The 16,045-nt window shown below is 39.3% G+C and overlaps 3 protein-coding genes and 1 long non-coding RNA gene across 4 annotated transcripts in view; 3 read left to right on the top strand and 1 right to left on the bottom strand.

Annotated features, from left to right (window-relative positions):
• Nucleotides 1–2,510: 2,510 nt before the first annotated feature.
• LOC116846558 lies at nt 2,511–4,533 on the top strand. Its single transcript, XM_032820540.1, has 3 exons — nt 2,511–2,765; nt 3,095–3,330; nt 3,587–4,533. Exons 1-3 carry the CDS (start codon nt 2,626–2,628, stop codon nt 3,817–3,819), a joined length of 609 nt encoding a protein of 202 aa, XP_032676431.1. The 5' UTR covers nt 2,511–2,625; the 3' UTR covers nt 3,820–4,533.
• Nucleotides 4,534–5,871: 1,338 nt separating this feature from the next.
• On the top strand, nt 5,872–8,692 carry LOC116846555 (RDS/peripherin-like protein xRDS35). Its single transcript, XM_032820536.1, has 5 exons — nt 5,872–6,475; nt 7,092–7,374; nt 7,605–7,874; nt 8,055–8,299; nt 8,574–8,692. The coding sequence occupies exons 1-5, from the start codon at nt 6,213–6,215 to the stop codon at nt 8,662–8,664; spliced, it is 1,152 nt and encodes a 383-aa protein (XP_032676427.1). The 5' UTR covers nt 5,872–6,212; the 3' UTR covers nt 8,665–8,692.
• LOC116846559 lies at nt 8,173–13,127 on the bottom strand. Its single transcript, XR_004378519.1, has 3 exons — nt 12,738–13,127; nt 8,580–8,835; nt 8,173–8,318 (listed from the first exon to the last, which is right to left on the bottom strand). It is a non-coding gene; the product is annotated as an uncharacterized LOC116846559 (long non-coding RNA).
• LOC116846556 (UPF0676 protein C1494.01) overlaps nt 10,570–16,045 on the top strand; it is a 20,562-nt gene continuing 15,086 nt past the window's right edge. Inside the window, exon 1 of the mRNA XM_032820538.1 lies at nt 10,570–11,293. Coding sequence (XP_032676429.1) covers nt 11,200–11,293 — 94 coding nt within the window. The 5' untranslated portion in view covers nt 10,570–11,199. The remainder of the gene's footprint in view (nt 11,294–16,045) is intronic.

Genomic DNA, 16,045 nt, shown 5'->3' with positions numbered 1-16,045 from the left:
ATAGATTGTTCTAGTTGTTCCAAACATTGTTCCAAAAGCACAAATCAATAAGTTTAATTATAAGCCCGAAAAATTAAAAAAAAATTTTTTGACAAACAGTCTATCGGACCAAGAGTAAACTTATACTATCTTTCTTGTTCCAACCGAGATCTTTTTGTTCTGAGTTGTTCTAGGCTTAAGAATTATAGTTCTAGAGTATGAGACTCATAAGATCATTCGTTCTCCGAAAATTCGTAAAAAAATCGATTTGACAGTACTCGACGTCAAGAGTAAACACATGCTTTCCTTCTTGTTCCAACCGAGATCTTTTTGTTCTGAGTTGTGCTAGGCTTAAGAATTATAGTTTTATAGTATGAGACTCGTAGCGTCATCCGTTCTCCGAAAATTCGAAAAAAAATCGATAGAAAATCGATAGAAGACGATAGAAATGCCGTCCTAAAATACGTGACGCACACTAAGAAAACGCTCGATTTACACTGTCGCGTTTATACGTGAGCAATATGCGATGTCCCGATGACTGTTTCGCTCGCTCGAACGTCCATGTATTTTTTCTTGTTAGCAAGTAAGTTACTGTAATGTAAAAAGAGATCTTGGGGAAGGGTTTTCAAGAGGCTTCGACAAGTGCTTCTTAATAGCTGCTCTTGAAAAAAAAAATATTAGATTTATTTCAATATAGAATACTGAATCAATATAGAATACTTCAACAACACAGCGCTTGTATAGGTTGTCGAAATAGAGTATTTTTAATTTTAATGTTGCATAAACACGTGAGATATAATTATTTCATATTTTATGCGTTCGAGTATCATTCCATCGTTATAAAATTTGGTGGCCCCGAAAAGAGCCGATTTTTGTGCCGAAGAAACTAAGGTCGATAGTCAGTAGTCAGTCCAATATCCGGCACGGTCGATAACTTGATTGAATCGATTAGGTATCGAATCAATCATGTTCGCGAGAAAGTCTAGTCGAAGCCATGGTTCTTCCCAAACAACGAACAAAAAAGAGCAGGTAGCTTTTAATTATCAGAAATATTTTTAAGATGTTGCATTGATCTCAAATAAATGTTAAAAAAACATTTGAAAAATATTTTTTTGTAATGTTTTTAAAACGTTTAAACGTTCAGAAAAATCATATTACAAAATAACATGTGAAAAATATAAATGCAATATTATTAAAAAATGTTCAAACAATGCACATGAAGTCAACATTTCTAAACGTTAATTTGTGATGATGACAGTAGAAACGATATCCATAGTATTCCGCATTTCTGTATCCATAGTAATAAGGAATAATAATTATTTGAAATAGGTGTAAAAATCGGCTCTTTTTAGAGCTATCAAATTTTATAACGATGAAACGGTACTTGAACGCATAAAATATGAAATAATTATATCTCGCGTGTTTATGCAACACTAAAATTAAAAATATTTTACTTCGACAACCTATACAAGCGCTGTATTGTTGCAGTATTCTATATTGATTCAGTATTCTATATTGAAATAAATCTAATATCTTTTTTTCAAGAGTAGCTATTAAGAAGCACTTGTCGAAGCCTCTTGAAAACCTTTCCCCAAGATCTCCTTTTACATTACAATAATTTCCTTGCTAACAAGAAAAAAATGCATGTTCGAGCGAGCGAAACAGTCGTCGGGCACCGCGTATTGCTCACGTACAGACGCGACAGTGTGAGTCGAGCGTTTTCTTAGTGTGGCGTCACACTATTTTAGGACGGCATTTCTGTCCACTCATCATAGGCAGCGTAGGCAGCAATGTGTGAGTGACGCGTCATTAACGCCGGTGCGTGTACAATCTTTCCTTATATCTATGCGCTTTTTATCTTTTACATTTTTCTTTTCCTCGCATCTTAACCTATTAGGGTTGCATTCCAAAACGTTCTTTTTGAAGAAAATTTTACTCAATACCTATATTTTACGTTAGATATACTATAGAATATCGAGTAAAATTTCCTCAAAAAGGACGTTTTGGAACGCAACCTAGGATCTTTATCCTGTTCCTTTCCTTTTCCCTCCTTTTATTCCTTATATATCTTTCTTTATCCTATATGTATCTTAACATCTATATTAGCAAATTCCTTTCCTTTTTGCATTTCTTATCCTTATATTTCTTATCCTATATCCTCGGTGGTTTTCCACGTCCACCGAGGGGAGGTGTGCGAGCGTCCGAAAATTTTTCCTTTGGGAATCGAACCCAGGCCTCTCTAAGCGCGGTAGACTCCGTGCTACGCTCGCACTCGCAATTATACGTAATCATGGGAGCATTAAACTTGTCTATTATGATTGATTTTCGTTGATTTTCGTAAATCGATTAATATTGAATTTCACAACTTTGTTGACACACTTCAGAACGTGTACAGAAATTTAATTACAAAAGAGTATAGAACTCTGCGAATACGTAGAATCTGTTAATTAATTTTTATTAAATTACAAAGCAATAATATTTGTATATTTTATTGAATATATATGCAAACGAATTGCGGTATAATGCAAATTTATCTTTATCTTTTATTGTAGATTTCTAAAATCTTTGAAGATCGTACGAAAGAAGCATTGTGTCGCATTCAAAAAAAGCACCGAGGCTGGTTTACAGCGGCCAACGCAGTTGGACATGTGTCTTACTCAGTTCGGATTTATTGGATATATCTTAATCGGCACTGAGAATCTAGGTATCAAGGTCACTCACGAGGAAATGGAAGGCTTGGTCCATGTCTGGAGGATCATCGGGAGCATGCTCGGGATGGAGGAAAAGTTTGTAGTCTTTGCTGCCCTTCTTTGTATTTCATTGCACGACGATCAAACAAAATCTTGCTTTCTCATTCCTAAATATTTTACCAATTATTCTGAATAAAATTGCGATACGTAAGTTGATACACGGATTATACAACAAATATGAATATTTATATGAGTTATCAATATTATAATATCGAAAATAATATTTGCAATTTTCCTGAATTTGCAGAGCGATCTTAAGATTCTGGCAATATTGGGAGAGTAGACGTTTTGATTCATTACTACCGTGATGATACAACGCTCATAATTCATGAGTTTGCATGACTTATAAATATACGTTCTTTCAGATTCAATCTTTGCTCGGGAACAGTTGAGGAAGCACGTGGTCTTTGCCAAAATATATTGGATAAGGTGTTCATACCAGCTTTGACAAATAAAAATGAACACTTTGACTCGATGAGTCAGGCGATGCTGGAAAGCTTGTCGGCCATGAGTTTTGCCATCCAACCACAAGCGTTCATCATGTTCACATATTACTTGGCATCTATATCTGCGTCCAATAATAATCACTCCATCAGAATAGGTAATTTCTCTCGCATTTTTATATAAACCCACAGATGTTTCATTGAGCTTACGGAAGATTAATAAAGTAGGAAACATAAAAAAGTCATTCTCCAAAGCATTTTTTAATCGTTTAGTATATTTTTTAATCCGATTTATGTGATCGGAAAATAAAAGCTTTCGATGCCCTGTAGGAAATAACAATAAGTATTTATGGAAAATACTATATTTTTTGTTTGATTTTTACGTAATAAATAACAACGATATATTACTTGCAGATACTTCGGGCATGTCGTTTTACAACTGGTACCTATTCAATCTGCAATGTTTCGTGCTAAAGTACCTGATGCGACCTAGTGCTTGGTGGTCCTCGTTTTTCCGAGCGATATACAATAGTATGTTGCAACTCTCTTTAATTATTGCGAAGAAATATCCCTACTTCTCCACCGCTAATTGGAGATATGGCGAAAAGTATTCTGATGTCAATATCTTCCGTTATAATTTCGATTAAACGGAAAAGAAATTGAAAGTTGCATCAAAATTGACGCTTAATCAAAGTAGAGAACTTTGAAACAGTTATACGTAATCAACTTATTATATAAGTATAGGATAACGGAATCAACTTATTGTATAGGTACTTATTGTATACGTATAGGATAACGTAGATTTCCATAAAAAGAGAAAAAAACAAAATAATACGCGTCCATTTACATTTACTGATATATCATTATATAATTTTATGGAAATAGAAGAATAGAAGACACGCTCAATAACGCATATATAATAACTTGATATGACTTATTGTAATACGTAACAGTATAATTATAAGAATTATTACGGCACAATGAGCTTCCAATTTACAGTACCTGAAGAGAAGAGAAGTATTGGATGTGACATTACATTAAGTTGTTAATTGCAATGTCCGAATACTTATAAAGTATTCAATGTTTGAATACTTTATGAAATGTTTATATCATAAATGACGTTATTATTTCCTAGACGAAACAAGCTTTTAAAAAATATCTTAAAAAGACGTTTTAGACGTCCTTTAGATATTTTTCTGAATTTTATTTGTTAACATAGTTCATAAGAATTTTAAGAAATCACGAAAAAATATAAAAAGTGCATTTCGTTATATAAACGTAAAATCTATACTAAATCTACACTCTTATTATACAGAATACTTTGGAATAAAAGAATCGCCAGTTCGATCGTTTACAAGTTACATACTACAAGCTATGAAAGCATCTCGTCCCTTAATAATCGAGATTGGACTTTCGACATCGCGATTATAGATATTTCATTTCGACGAAATAAATCACGCAAAACTTTAATTAGTTAATTATAACATAAGTTAGATGCTTTGTATATATATTATATTATTATTACATTGTGCACATTTATTTTAGACATCTCGAGATATCAAAATCGACTTAGCCAATCGATTATCAACATCGACAACCAGTCGATCGATCGTAACGCTCAGCATACTTCACGTTACACACACGTACGTGCGTGCATTTCATATTTCACGCACCATAACCGTAAATTTCGTTCTAAGATTCGGAATATCCCATTTTAGCGCACGCGATGGGTACCGGTAAGTGTTCTTCGCATTCACGGCACGTAGAAGGTCAAACTTTTGATGATGCTAAACTTGATCTTGACTCTCTCAATCGCGAGTCTGATGTTATCTAACGATAAACGCTCTAGAGAAGAATATTACGTCGCGCGCTATTAAGCAAGGTATTATAAATAAGATCGCGTACACGACTGTTAACGCGTTATTTGTCTTGTGCTCAATATAAGATGTGTTATTTTGCCGGCTGCCGTAACCTCCATAAAATGACGTAACATGATAACAATAATCGAAACGAGATGTCAACTCAATGGAAGGAGTTTCCTTCAGAATTGTCCATTTCCGTTATTCCATTTATCACGTTTGAGGTTATATATGTTGAGCGTCATTAGACAATTATCGATTTGTCATAAACGCGACAAATCGACCAAATTTGTTATGAATGAGTGAGTATTTCATGCGCAACAAACACCTGTACAATATTCGAGAATGGCGCGATGAAAAATATGATTTTGCGCGACTTTTGCATCACCACTGTTGTGGAACACGCGCGACGAACATGCGCGAACATGACCTATTTGCACGCCACGTCAATTGCAGTCCCACAGCGCGTCTCTAATTGTACCTCGTCAAAACAATTTTTTTCTTTGCATATCACTTCCGGTATATACTTAGACGATGACTAATAGGCGGCGTATTCAACGACATAGTATTATACAAGGACGTCATTGTTAACCTTTCAACGACAAGGTGGGATCAACGATGATCCTATTCAATATGTATTTTTCAATGCAATCTATTAAAACACTTTGTGATATATTTGTGCTAAAGTCAGGCACTTGCACTGGAGAAGTATTTTTAGAAAAGTTGTTCTTGTCAAGTCGCTGTTTGTTTATCCTCATACAAATTTTAATATGCAGAAGAAAAAAATTAAGTCAAAAAATATGTTGAGCTTATACATAACTCCATTAGATATTCTTAATTTAACCTCGTTGTTTACGTTCCATAATTTTACCTTGTCGTTTAAGGATTAATAACAATAGGGAAGGCTGCAATCTCGTGAAACGAAGTCGTACCCGTGTCAAGCCAGAAAATTGTCGATATAAATAATGACAATATCTTCGTGCATGTACGCGAGCCTTCAGTTCTGTCTGATTGTGCTTTTCTCATTAAAAAAAAAAAAAAACATTTCGGATTAATTTTTATTTCGCCAAATTAGTCGATTAATCGTGGTTTCCAGCATTGATAAATCTGTCGTTGCTCGCAATAAAATCAAATAAAAATTACGCATGACTCGAACAGACGCAGCGTCGTGCAGCTGTTGAATGTCGGAGGAGAGGCACAACTTGATCCTCCGCAGAAGATCCGAGAGAAGTTGTACCTGCGGATGGGAGGTAAAGTTTGGTTACGGCGTGGCTTTCACGCTGGCCGTCTTCGAGGCGAAACGCCTCCTCGTGTTCGCCTTGGAGATATTTGCGGAGTGGCAGGTGATCCGTTTCGCAGGTGGTTTCCAGCCGGTTGCTCTCACCTTGACGGACGTGACTCTGGGATTACCATGTGCCCTTATAACTGTACGCACCATACGCAGGTAAATGCAAGTGCATCTATCCGGTGGCTGATAAATAAGCGTGACTTTATTTATACGTTTGTGCAATAACTCGAGTTAGAGTAAAGGCGTTTCGAGTCTCCTTTGTACTTTTATCTACGAATTAATTAATGCCTACGAATAGTTTGTGGATGAAAACGTTAAGTATATGGTCGGCATCTCATACAGCATGCATCTTAATATTCGATGATATCCGCGCAAGAGTGCCGGCAATAGGCAGAGTCCTATACAGCACAAATGTTCAATAGATATTCTAAGATCGTTCTAAGAATATTCGAATACACTTGGAACGATCTTAGGATATCTATTGAACATTTGTGCTATATAGGATTCTGCCTGTTGTCGGCACTCTTGCGCGGATATCATCGAATATTAAGATGCATGTCGTGCACTGCATGGATATTTAAAAGAAAATAAATAAATAGATTGATCGTTGCGGTTGATTGAACACATTTGTAAAATACTCTGAGAACTTTCCTTTTGTTCTAGCAATCGATAAATAACCGTAAAATTAACGTGGCATACAACCTTTCTCTTTAACCTACTTTTTCTTATAATTCTTTGAATGCAGTGTGTCTGACAGTGTGCAATTTATCAGGGGCAGACCGAATTCGCGCTCGAAGAGCCACGTGCGAACTAAGCGAGCGTTGAGATGTCTTCTGGTGGCGGTGGTTCTTTGCGCCGCTATGAACACTGCGACCTTAGCTTCGATAGGATACCACATCAGTATGAGGCGAGAGACGCTGGTCGACGTCTTCAACGCCTCTATGCGACTGTACGTCAGCGTGGCGTCTTACAAATATGCGATTGACGAGATTCAATTTGCGCTGCAGTGCTGCGGTCACACCTCTTACACCGACTGGTTCCGCTTCGACTGGCAGGTAAGCTTCCGACGATGCCTGAAACCTGCTTCAATCGTGATTTCACGGAAAGCGTTTCCGCAAGAAAGAACAATGACGGACTTTGTATCGGTGATTGTGTCGATTTAGTACAACATCGTCATCTTTGACCGAACCTTTCTCTCATTCAGCACATAAATTTCTATCATTTCTATCTGCAATCGTACGTAATTCTTTCGTTAATTTCTTTTTCAATCTTTATATTTCGCAAGAAGACGGATTACGCATCTGGAGAGGAGATGACAGTACAGGACGGAATCTCGGACGAGGACTACAGAGATCGCGGAGTCCCCTTTAGCTGCTGCAATCTGCACGCGATGGGACCGTGTACGCACACGGAGATGACGGATGACGAAACGATAAACGTGAACGGTTGCGCGGAAGTCATCAGCCCCATTCTTCTCAGGATCGTCATAGTCGCTTATGTCATGACTAGCACTTTAATCGTCACTCAAGTGCTATTAGCCTTCTTAATCGCCAGAGTACGTTGTTTTGCTTAATTTACTTCAAAAGGACGTATCCTCATGAGGCACAAACTACCTCATGATTATCGTAATCAGCGTTTGCCATTAATCTTTCGAGTAAAAAAGTTACATTTTGTTATAAGAAATTAATATTGTTGGATGCTTGCTATAATCAATTGATTTTTAATTCGTTTACAGATGACCAGTAAATTCTTGCCTCTTCCATCGTCTTTTCCTCGCGCGAGACGATCGATCGCGCCGTTCACCATTATAAACACACTCCCAAGGACCTACGTGCCACGGTTTTCCTCGATGAAGAAATCCGCCTGGTACAGGAGACCAACAAACGCCCGTCCATCATCGACGAACGATGCCTGCATCAAGGAAAACCGGAAAGCTAAGCCGCCCGCGGCGAGGTGCAGTTGTCCTAATTTGAATCGCTGGTAAGAGAACGAGTCTCCTCTAATATAAAAATAATAGTAATTACTTTTTAGCATTTTTTTTTAATCAAGAATTATTTATTGCTCTTATCATATTCAATTATTTACTACGTAGTTTCCATTCTCGAAAGAATAATCTTGTGTTTTGATTGAAATTAATTCCAATGTCAAATTAACTTTCTCTCTTGAATTAACTCTAATTCACATGGCTTCTTGATTAATAAAACCGGTATTTAAGCGTCGAAAAATAAATGTAATGACGCAGTATTTCATATAGTAATACCTGGGATGTCGCGAAGATTAAGCCGAGCGTTCACGAGGAGCACAGAGTATCCGTGAAACGCCTTCGCAGCAAGCACGTGCGTTGAAATTCCTTTGTGCTAATTATCTGCAGATCTTCGAAGTGATTAGAACAACGGTTCTTTCGGGCAACTGCGCATTATCGACGACGAAATACTAATTACTGCTATTAGAGGTAAGTCGTGACACAATAGCAGGCGGTGAGATTCGGGGTGGGGATAAGTAGTTAAATTTCCCATCTGAAACTCAAGATCAACACCTGAGCTCAGTGCTGTTCAAAACATCGTGCGACGGTGACTCGCTCCATCATCAGTGTTATCACGTTGTAAGTATTTGCAATCGACACATCCGTCGCTCATTAGTCTCTCGCCTTAATAACGACTCTTACGAACGACTAATCGTCTGATTAAATGACTGATGATTTTGATAACAAATAAATGACAAACTACTGTGATAGTACTGGCTAGTGATCTTAATGGACGATTAACGAGATTACATCGATTCCGCCTTTTCCAGACATTCGATCATCGAAAATTATTTGATTATTGCTTCGCCTTGGATATATTAATAGTTTGCTAACCGATGAAATAGCCCAATAATCGACTCACAATTCTCAAAACCGCAGACGAGTTTATTGCGGACAGTTACGATGAAAGTCGACCATGGTATTTGATACGCGTTAATCTCGCGTGCTTCTTACTGTGCTTCTTCTGTGGACCGGCGACTGTAATAGAACTGGTGACGTCCCGCGAACTAACTTGCGCTTCTTATTGCATTTCATCGGCGCTTTCGCAAGCTGAAAATACGGTCGCGGCCGAAAAGACGTTATTCCAAACGAGGTTTGTGGCTCCGGCAGGCCAACAACGAGAAGATAAAACCGTGTCTGGCATCGCGATTTAGATGACATTCATTTTAAAATAAACTAAGTTAGTTACTAAGTTAGTTACTAAGTTAGTTTACAAGAGAAATAGAAAGAGAGAGGGAGAAAAAGCAATGCACAAATAAAAAAAGAGAAAGTTTTTTATATAACATTACGACTGTATTTATAAAATGATCGAGTTTAAAAATTGTCTATAATCACATATTGTTTTATGTATATTATATATGTTCAGAGTAATTTGCAAAAGCCAGGTTTAATGTGATACAATCTCTTTGATGATGATTCATCGAATTTATGAAGACAACAATAAAACGTCACTGTTTTGTTAAGCAACGCAGTTTTGCCGTGTACTTTGAAGAAACAAACAGCTGTCGACAGACAGACTGTATGTTAACTTCACACATTCTGTGATCATTCTGTCTTCACAATTAGAAAAACAGAGAAAAAAAACAGAAACGAGCATATAGGTTGAATAAAACATATTTAAATTTAAGAACTGCTAATATACGAATGCATATCATTTTTCATATCAATCAGTAACGGAACTGGAATTAAACATTTCCATCGTCATAAAATAAACAGAACGCGAATGGAAACATGTGATTTCGATTAAAAGCGACTGCGCAAGACGGTATTTTCGATGAAAGTTCCGGTTTATCAACTCACAGATCTCAGTATAAACAATATGAACGCGACATAGCGTACACATCGGCAGGACGAATCACGTGAATTGCGACTCCATTAACTCTCCCGGGTAATTGCGCACCACGCATCGGCGGTTTCTAATGTAGATATAATAACCAGATTTCATTGTCTCAATGTGTAGAGGCGGCTTTCGTGCCAGACGTGCTCTAAAGAAGCAAACAAAGAACGCGGATAATCCGCCTGCCAGTGTATAAATTTTGCGCGCATCGCGTCGCTGATTTCGCGCTGATAGTCGCGCGACGCTCGAATCTCGGCGGCCGTTCGGCAACGTTCGGTACATTCGAGCGCGCTCGGCAATACTCGGACGCGCTCGGCAATTCTCGGGCGCGCTCGGCGATGCTCGACGATGCTCGGCAGAGCGCGCGCAGCGTGCCGGCCCGACGCACGAACGGCACGTTCAGTTTGCTAGCAGCCGCGTGCTTGATCGGTCGAGGAGTTTCATACATATTGTGCTACTAGTGTTCGGCGATTACTTTCGAGCGCCATTCCATCGTCATAGCATGTACTCACCAGTTCGCAGCCACGTCTACTGCTTGCCGCATCATCAGCCACACAATAAACTCGTCTCTTACGGCTACCGTTAGTCGGCCATATTTCGCGGCTCTCGCTTTCGCATGTGATAGATTAGTGCGTCCGTTGGAAATCGCAACTGTCGCGTCGGTCGCGCAGGAGGGTCGGATTGTGAATACACCGCGGCAGTGATAGCATGATATTCTCTTGGATATTCCAGTGAGTCTCACGAGCGCCTATACCGGGTGGCTGAGTCGTTCGCGCGTGAAGTGTGAGGTGGCTGATTTTTTTTCACTCTCGCTATCCCGTTGCGTGCTCGACGAGAAGAAAAGAGAGAGAAGGAGAGAAAGAAGGAGGGAAAGTCGAGAGCGCACGAGCGACACCGTAGACAGTGAGTGAGTGAGAGAGAGGAAGGGAGAGAGCGAGCGCGACAGCAACCTGGTGCGAGACAGATTTCCGGTGGATCAGCTAATAGTCAGATTTCCAAGGAGGCTCTATCTCAGCCAAAATGAGCTGCTGTACCAGCGCGCCCATCGTCACGCAGACCTGCGAGACTCTCCTTAGCAAGTGCGAGATCCCGATCATCGACCTCGCTCATATGGGTGAGTGCTTTTTCATTTGAATCTACCGGGTCGCCCGATCGACCTCGGGCGATCTCTGTGTATTTATTTCGCGAGACACGCAGGCAATCGTTTGGCTCGTCGATTCGCGGAATCGCACTCGCGACTGAGATTTTGCGAAACGTCATTTCGAAATTGTTTGCAAGGCGGTCGTGCGCGCGCGCGTGCTGTAAACGTTTTTCCCGTTCGATCGTAAAACGACGGCGTACGGAATGTAATGAAACTGGGACTGGCGGTGCGCGCGCGCGGCCTCGGCGAAAGATCTCCACTCTGCTCGGTGTTGCAAGTCGGTCATAGGTCGTCGGATGACGAAAGTAAATGGCATGACAAAACTAGACTGACGCACCTCGAAAATCACTGGCGGGAGCAGAAAACACGTGACGTTGCCGATTTCGCGACGCTTCGGAATCCGGCCAGGAGATCGTTTCGATTTCGGAATTATAGACTGCTTGTAAGACTTGCGTACGCGATATATATGGATGTTTATGGATTGTAATATTTTATTAGACTGTTTATGATATTACTCGTGACGAATTGCTAAACGACAGCTTGATGGATGAGTATCATTGCGGGCATTGGTATCGTATATCGTTAAACAGTAACGTTAACAGCAAGCACGTTAATTTCTGTTAACATTCCGACCTTGTGCTCGAAAATCGCTCTCCACTTCGCGTCGTGCTCTTTGTTAATCAATTCGCAATTTGCAAATTAGAGTCGCAACGTCCGCGAAGAAGTTGTTGTCTCTTAACGTATCGGAAGGATACTTTGGTGAACCTTGATTCGACTTGACTCCGTTTATCACATTCGTTGAGAGCCTTGACGGGCGATTCAATTATTGTCATTGTATCGGAACGCGCGTGCGTGTTCGTCTCAATTACCGCAATAAAACTCGAAATTCGGCACTTTCGGATCCACCGCTCTCAGAGTTATGTCTTCGTCATTCCATGCGAATTAGTTAGCGTAACGTGTAGAGCTCGGGATCTTTTCTTTTTTAAACACAGTAAAAGAACGTTAACGACATCGTCGCGTGGGCGATGTTTCCTCCGCGACCGGGTGCACGAAGTGTCGTAAAAATAAATGATTGACATTCATTTATTGCCGCGTCTAATATAAGTTACCACCAGCTGAGCGCGTTTACGTTGTTGCTGGCGTTTTTTAAGCACTCTGTCCATCTATCCCGAGGCACTGTGTCCACCTTTTGTACGGCCCTGCAATTATTCGCAACTTATTCGAATCTACTTTTTGCACTCGAGATTATTTTATTATCGCATAATTTCATTTCGAAACACTATCGAACGATTTAATTTTGAAACACGGTCCGGATGATATCTCATAGTTGCGTCAGGAACTGTTTGCTCGTGCGAGCTTAAGGAAAAACAAACAACCAGCTATATTTCTATTATTGTTATCGTTAAATTCTACGAACCTCTCATCCACGGTGTTGATCAGCTGATCGCGATTTTCGAAAAGCGACGAACGGTCGCGCCGTATGTAGACACTCGGGAGTAGGACACCCTATATAAACGGTCCGAGGGCGCCAAGGGAGGGGCCCTTCTTTGTAAGAGGGGCTCTGACCTCAACGGATCGTCGGACCCGTGGTAGGCGCCTCCGGTTGCCGTTGGCTGGCTGCTTCGTCTGGCTAGGTGCCTGGCCTCGTTGCCAAGCAACCGTAAAACCGTCTCTTTCTCTCTCTCTCTCTCTGCACAAATCCTCGAAATTCCTTGCGACTTGCACGCACCATCCGGTCTCCGACGTGGTGCATCGTCCTTTCGAAGACCCCAGACAGAGAACCCGCTGCGACCTAACCGCCCGTGGATCTTCCTACTTAGAAATCGCCAGCTTGGAAGCATGTTTCGCACGCATATGCGTTCTGCGTGAATTTCAGGAACTCCCAGAAGTAAAACACGTTTGGCCGATTGTTGACATATTTCCTCGTGTCATTAACGACTTTTTGTTACATTCCGTTCGCAGCGGGTATCGGTCACGAAAAACACACATCTGCGTAGTAAATACGCGCGACTAAAACTCTCTCGTGGACCGAGAGTCGATGGTTCGTTCGAAAGGTCTTCTGGGAAATAAGTCGATTGAATTAGTTAACGCGGAAAGAATGGGCAAAAAAGCGCGGTTGATTAATCATCACGCAGTTGAGGCTGAGTAATTATTTCCCTCAGCATGTATCAAACAATTGAAAGTAACAATGTACCAGCTATTATTTACCAGTTTAGTGGTAGCGTGTTGTTGTTCCATGGTGTTTACTCACGGTACCGAAAAAGAATATTGCCCGTATTCATAATCAGGCCTTATGTTTAAGGCTTCCTCAAGTTCATCTTCAGATGCTCTATAGCCAATAAAATAATCTGTAGAGCATTTGAAGATGAACTTGAAGAAGCCTTAAATATAAGGTTTGACTATGAGTACGAGCATACGTTTTTGAGTCATTGAAGATACTAAGCGGTAAATGTCCTTGGACACGAAAAGTCGTTTCCTTTCTTTCCTCGTCGAGGCTTGCCGTTAATGAGCTACCTGCTGCATATATGTGAGCAGTGTGTAAAGTCTCGTACACAATAGGGCTAACCCCTGAGGAAGCCTCCTGATACGTTTTGTCACGCATTCATGAGATTTTCCCCGAATTTCATAAGAAAAGTATCTTCAATTGTTTACTGGGAAATAACAAGTGCATTATTTGCTAAAATCAAGAGTGTACTCGCCGTTGAAAAGGTTTCCTGGTTTTTTCTTTTTATAAGTTTCGGAACATATCTGTCTTAAGATAAGAGAGCTCTTTTATTGAAAAATAAATTCTCTCAATCTTTTCAACGGCGAGTATATACACTGAGAAAAAATATCTGAAAAATAAAAAAATATTTATTCAGTGAGTGTTATAATCACATACTTAAATTTAAATTCTTTTACTTGAATAAACAATTGCTTTTATGAAAAGCTACACGAAAAAAAATAATTTGCTGTAGCAGCAAACTAATTTGCTGCATATGGACAGTTAAATATAATTCGCTGTGTTAGCTACATTTTCTTTGCTGTGAACAACAAGAACCTATTTTCTTGCTATGATAACAAGAAAATCTGCTCCTACAGCAAGAAGAGTGGCTAACGTAGCAAATTTGCTACAGATGGATAACTAAACATAATTTACTACTTTAGTTTCTTTTTTTGTTGCAGGAATAGATTTTCTTGTTATCATAGCAAGAAAATTGACTCCTGCAGCAAAGAAAAAGTGGCTAATACAGCAAATTATGTTTAGTTGTCCATATGTAGCAGATCTTTTTTTTCCGTGTAAGGCATTGTAAGAAAATATCCTTATATTCTTAAAAATATTCGTATATTCTTTTATTTGAAAATTCTTTTGTATTGATCAATTAAATATGTATTAACGACATTAATGGTAGATACTAATGATGTCATTAATAGATACTAATAATGTCATTCGTAGATACTAATACTAGGTAGGTATTAATAGTAGGTATTAATGACATTAATACCTACCATTAATATCTACCTAATATTAGTATCTACGAATGACATTATTAGTATCTATTAATGACATCATTAGTACCTACCATTAGTGCGAAGAAATATCTTTTTTGTATTACACGAAAAAAAATAATTTTGCTCTTTTAGCAAAATCGTCGTTGCTACTGCATATTCGTAGTGACATAAAAAAAATTTAGTTGACGTAACTAATTTTACAAATTATTCGTTATTAGAGCAGAAGTAGTTTTGTTGTCAGGATAGAAAAAATTTGTTGAGTGTATTTGTCCTAAAAATCACGTTAATTTGCTATTGATGCAAAATAATGTATCAATAGCAAGTTAGCAAATTTATTTGCTATCGGAGCAAAACTGCAACTGCTTGTATAAATCCATCATGGTCCTTATAGCAAAATAATTTTTAGATTCAGCAAATTATATCCAGCAAATAGTGATTAGTACTTTTAACAAATCTTTTTGCTGTCCATATAATAACGAAAAGATTTTGCTAGACCAGCAGAAAATTTGCCAGCAAATTAATTTTTTCTGTATAGATATTTTTTTCTTTCCCAGCGCAAGGTAGTAGCTCTCTTTTCTCGAACAATGAGATGACCCTTCTGATGCGTCTTTGTCCTTATTACATTTCCGTAAAACGTTTCTCGAATTTCTACAGGAGTTTCTAGAAACGACCTTCTAATTGATTATCAGGGGATGACTCGCAAATTCTTCCGGAAAGTCGTTTCAACCGTGCGACGTCAGAAATTGCAGAGATCGGTGCGCAGTACGCCGGCTTTCTAAGTCGGTCGTCGCGTAATAGATTCTAATCGGATTTTGTTCGACCCAGTGATGGACTACTTTGCGCCGGTGTGAGCCAAATTTTCAGCTGCCTTACGTCCCGTATCGCGTGTATTGCGCGCACGCGTACCACTTATACGATTATTAAATTATATAAGAGGCCGAAGCCTTATATGTGCACAGATCGTCTGAAGTATGCCCGGCATGCCATTTAAAGATCACCATGCGCCGCCAATCAGCGTTCGCGTGCCATTCATCACCTATAGTCTAACGGTTACGTTCTAACACGTGGATACATTGAGACGTTGTCTTTGTTTGTATACTTGCACAAGCATTGTGCACCGAATAGGAAGTTTCGCGAAAGCTAGAGAGAGAGAGGGGGGGAGAGACCTTCGTGGCCTTTCTAGCGACATACGAGGGTGGTCTGAAAAGTTTCCGACCTCAACGTGAAGATAGC

Source organism: Odontomachus brunneus, unplaced genomic scaffold (genome assembly GCF_010583005.1).
Source record: "Odontomachus brunneus isolate Ranch 3 - 2012 unplaced genomic scaffold, Obru_v1 Obru_scaffold_065, whole genome shotgun sequence".
NCBI classification, from domain to species: domain Eukaryota; kingdom Metazoa; phylum Arthropoda; class Insecta; order Hymenoptera; family Formicidae; genus Odontomachus; species Odontomachus brunneus.
The sequence above is the reverse complement of the archived record's forward strand: the minus strand, read 5'-3'. Positions and strand labels throughout refer to the sequence as shown.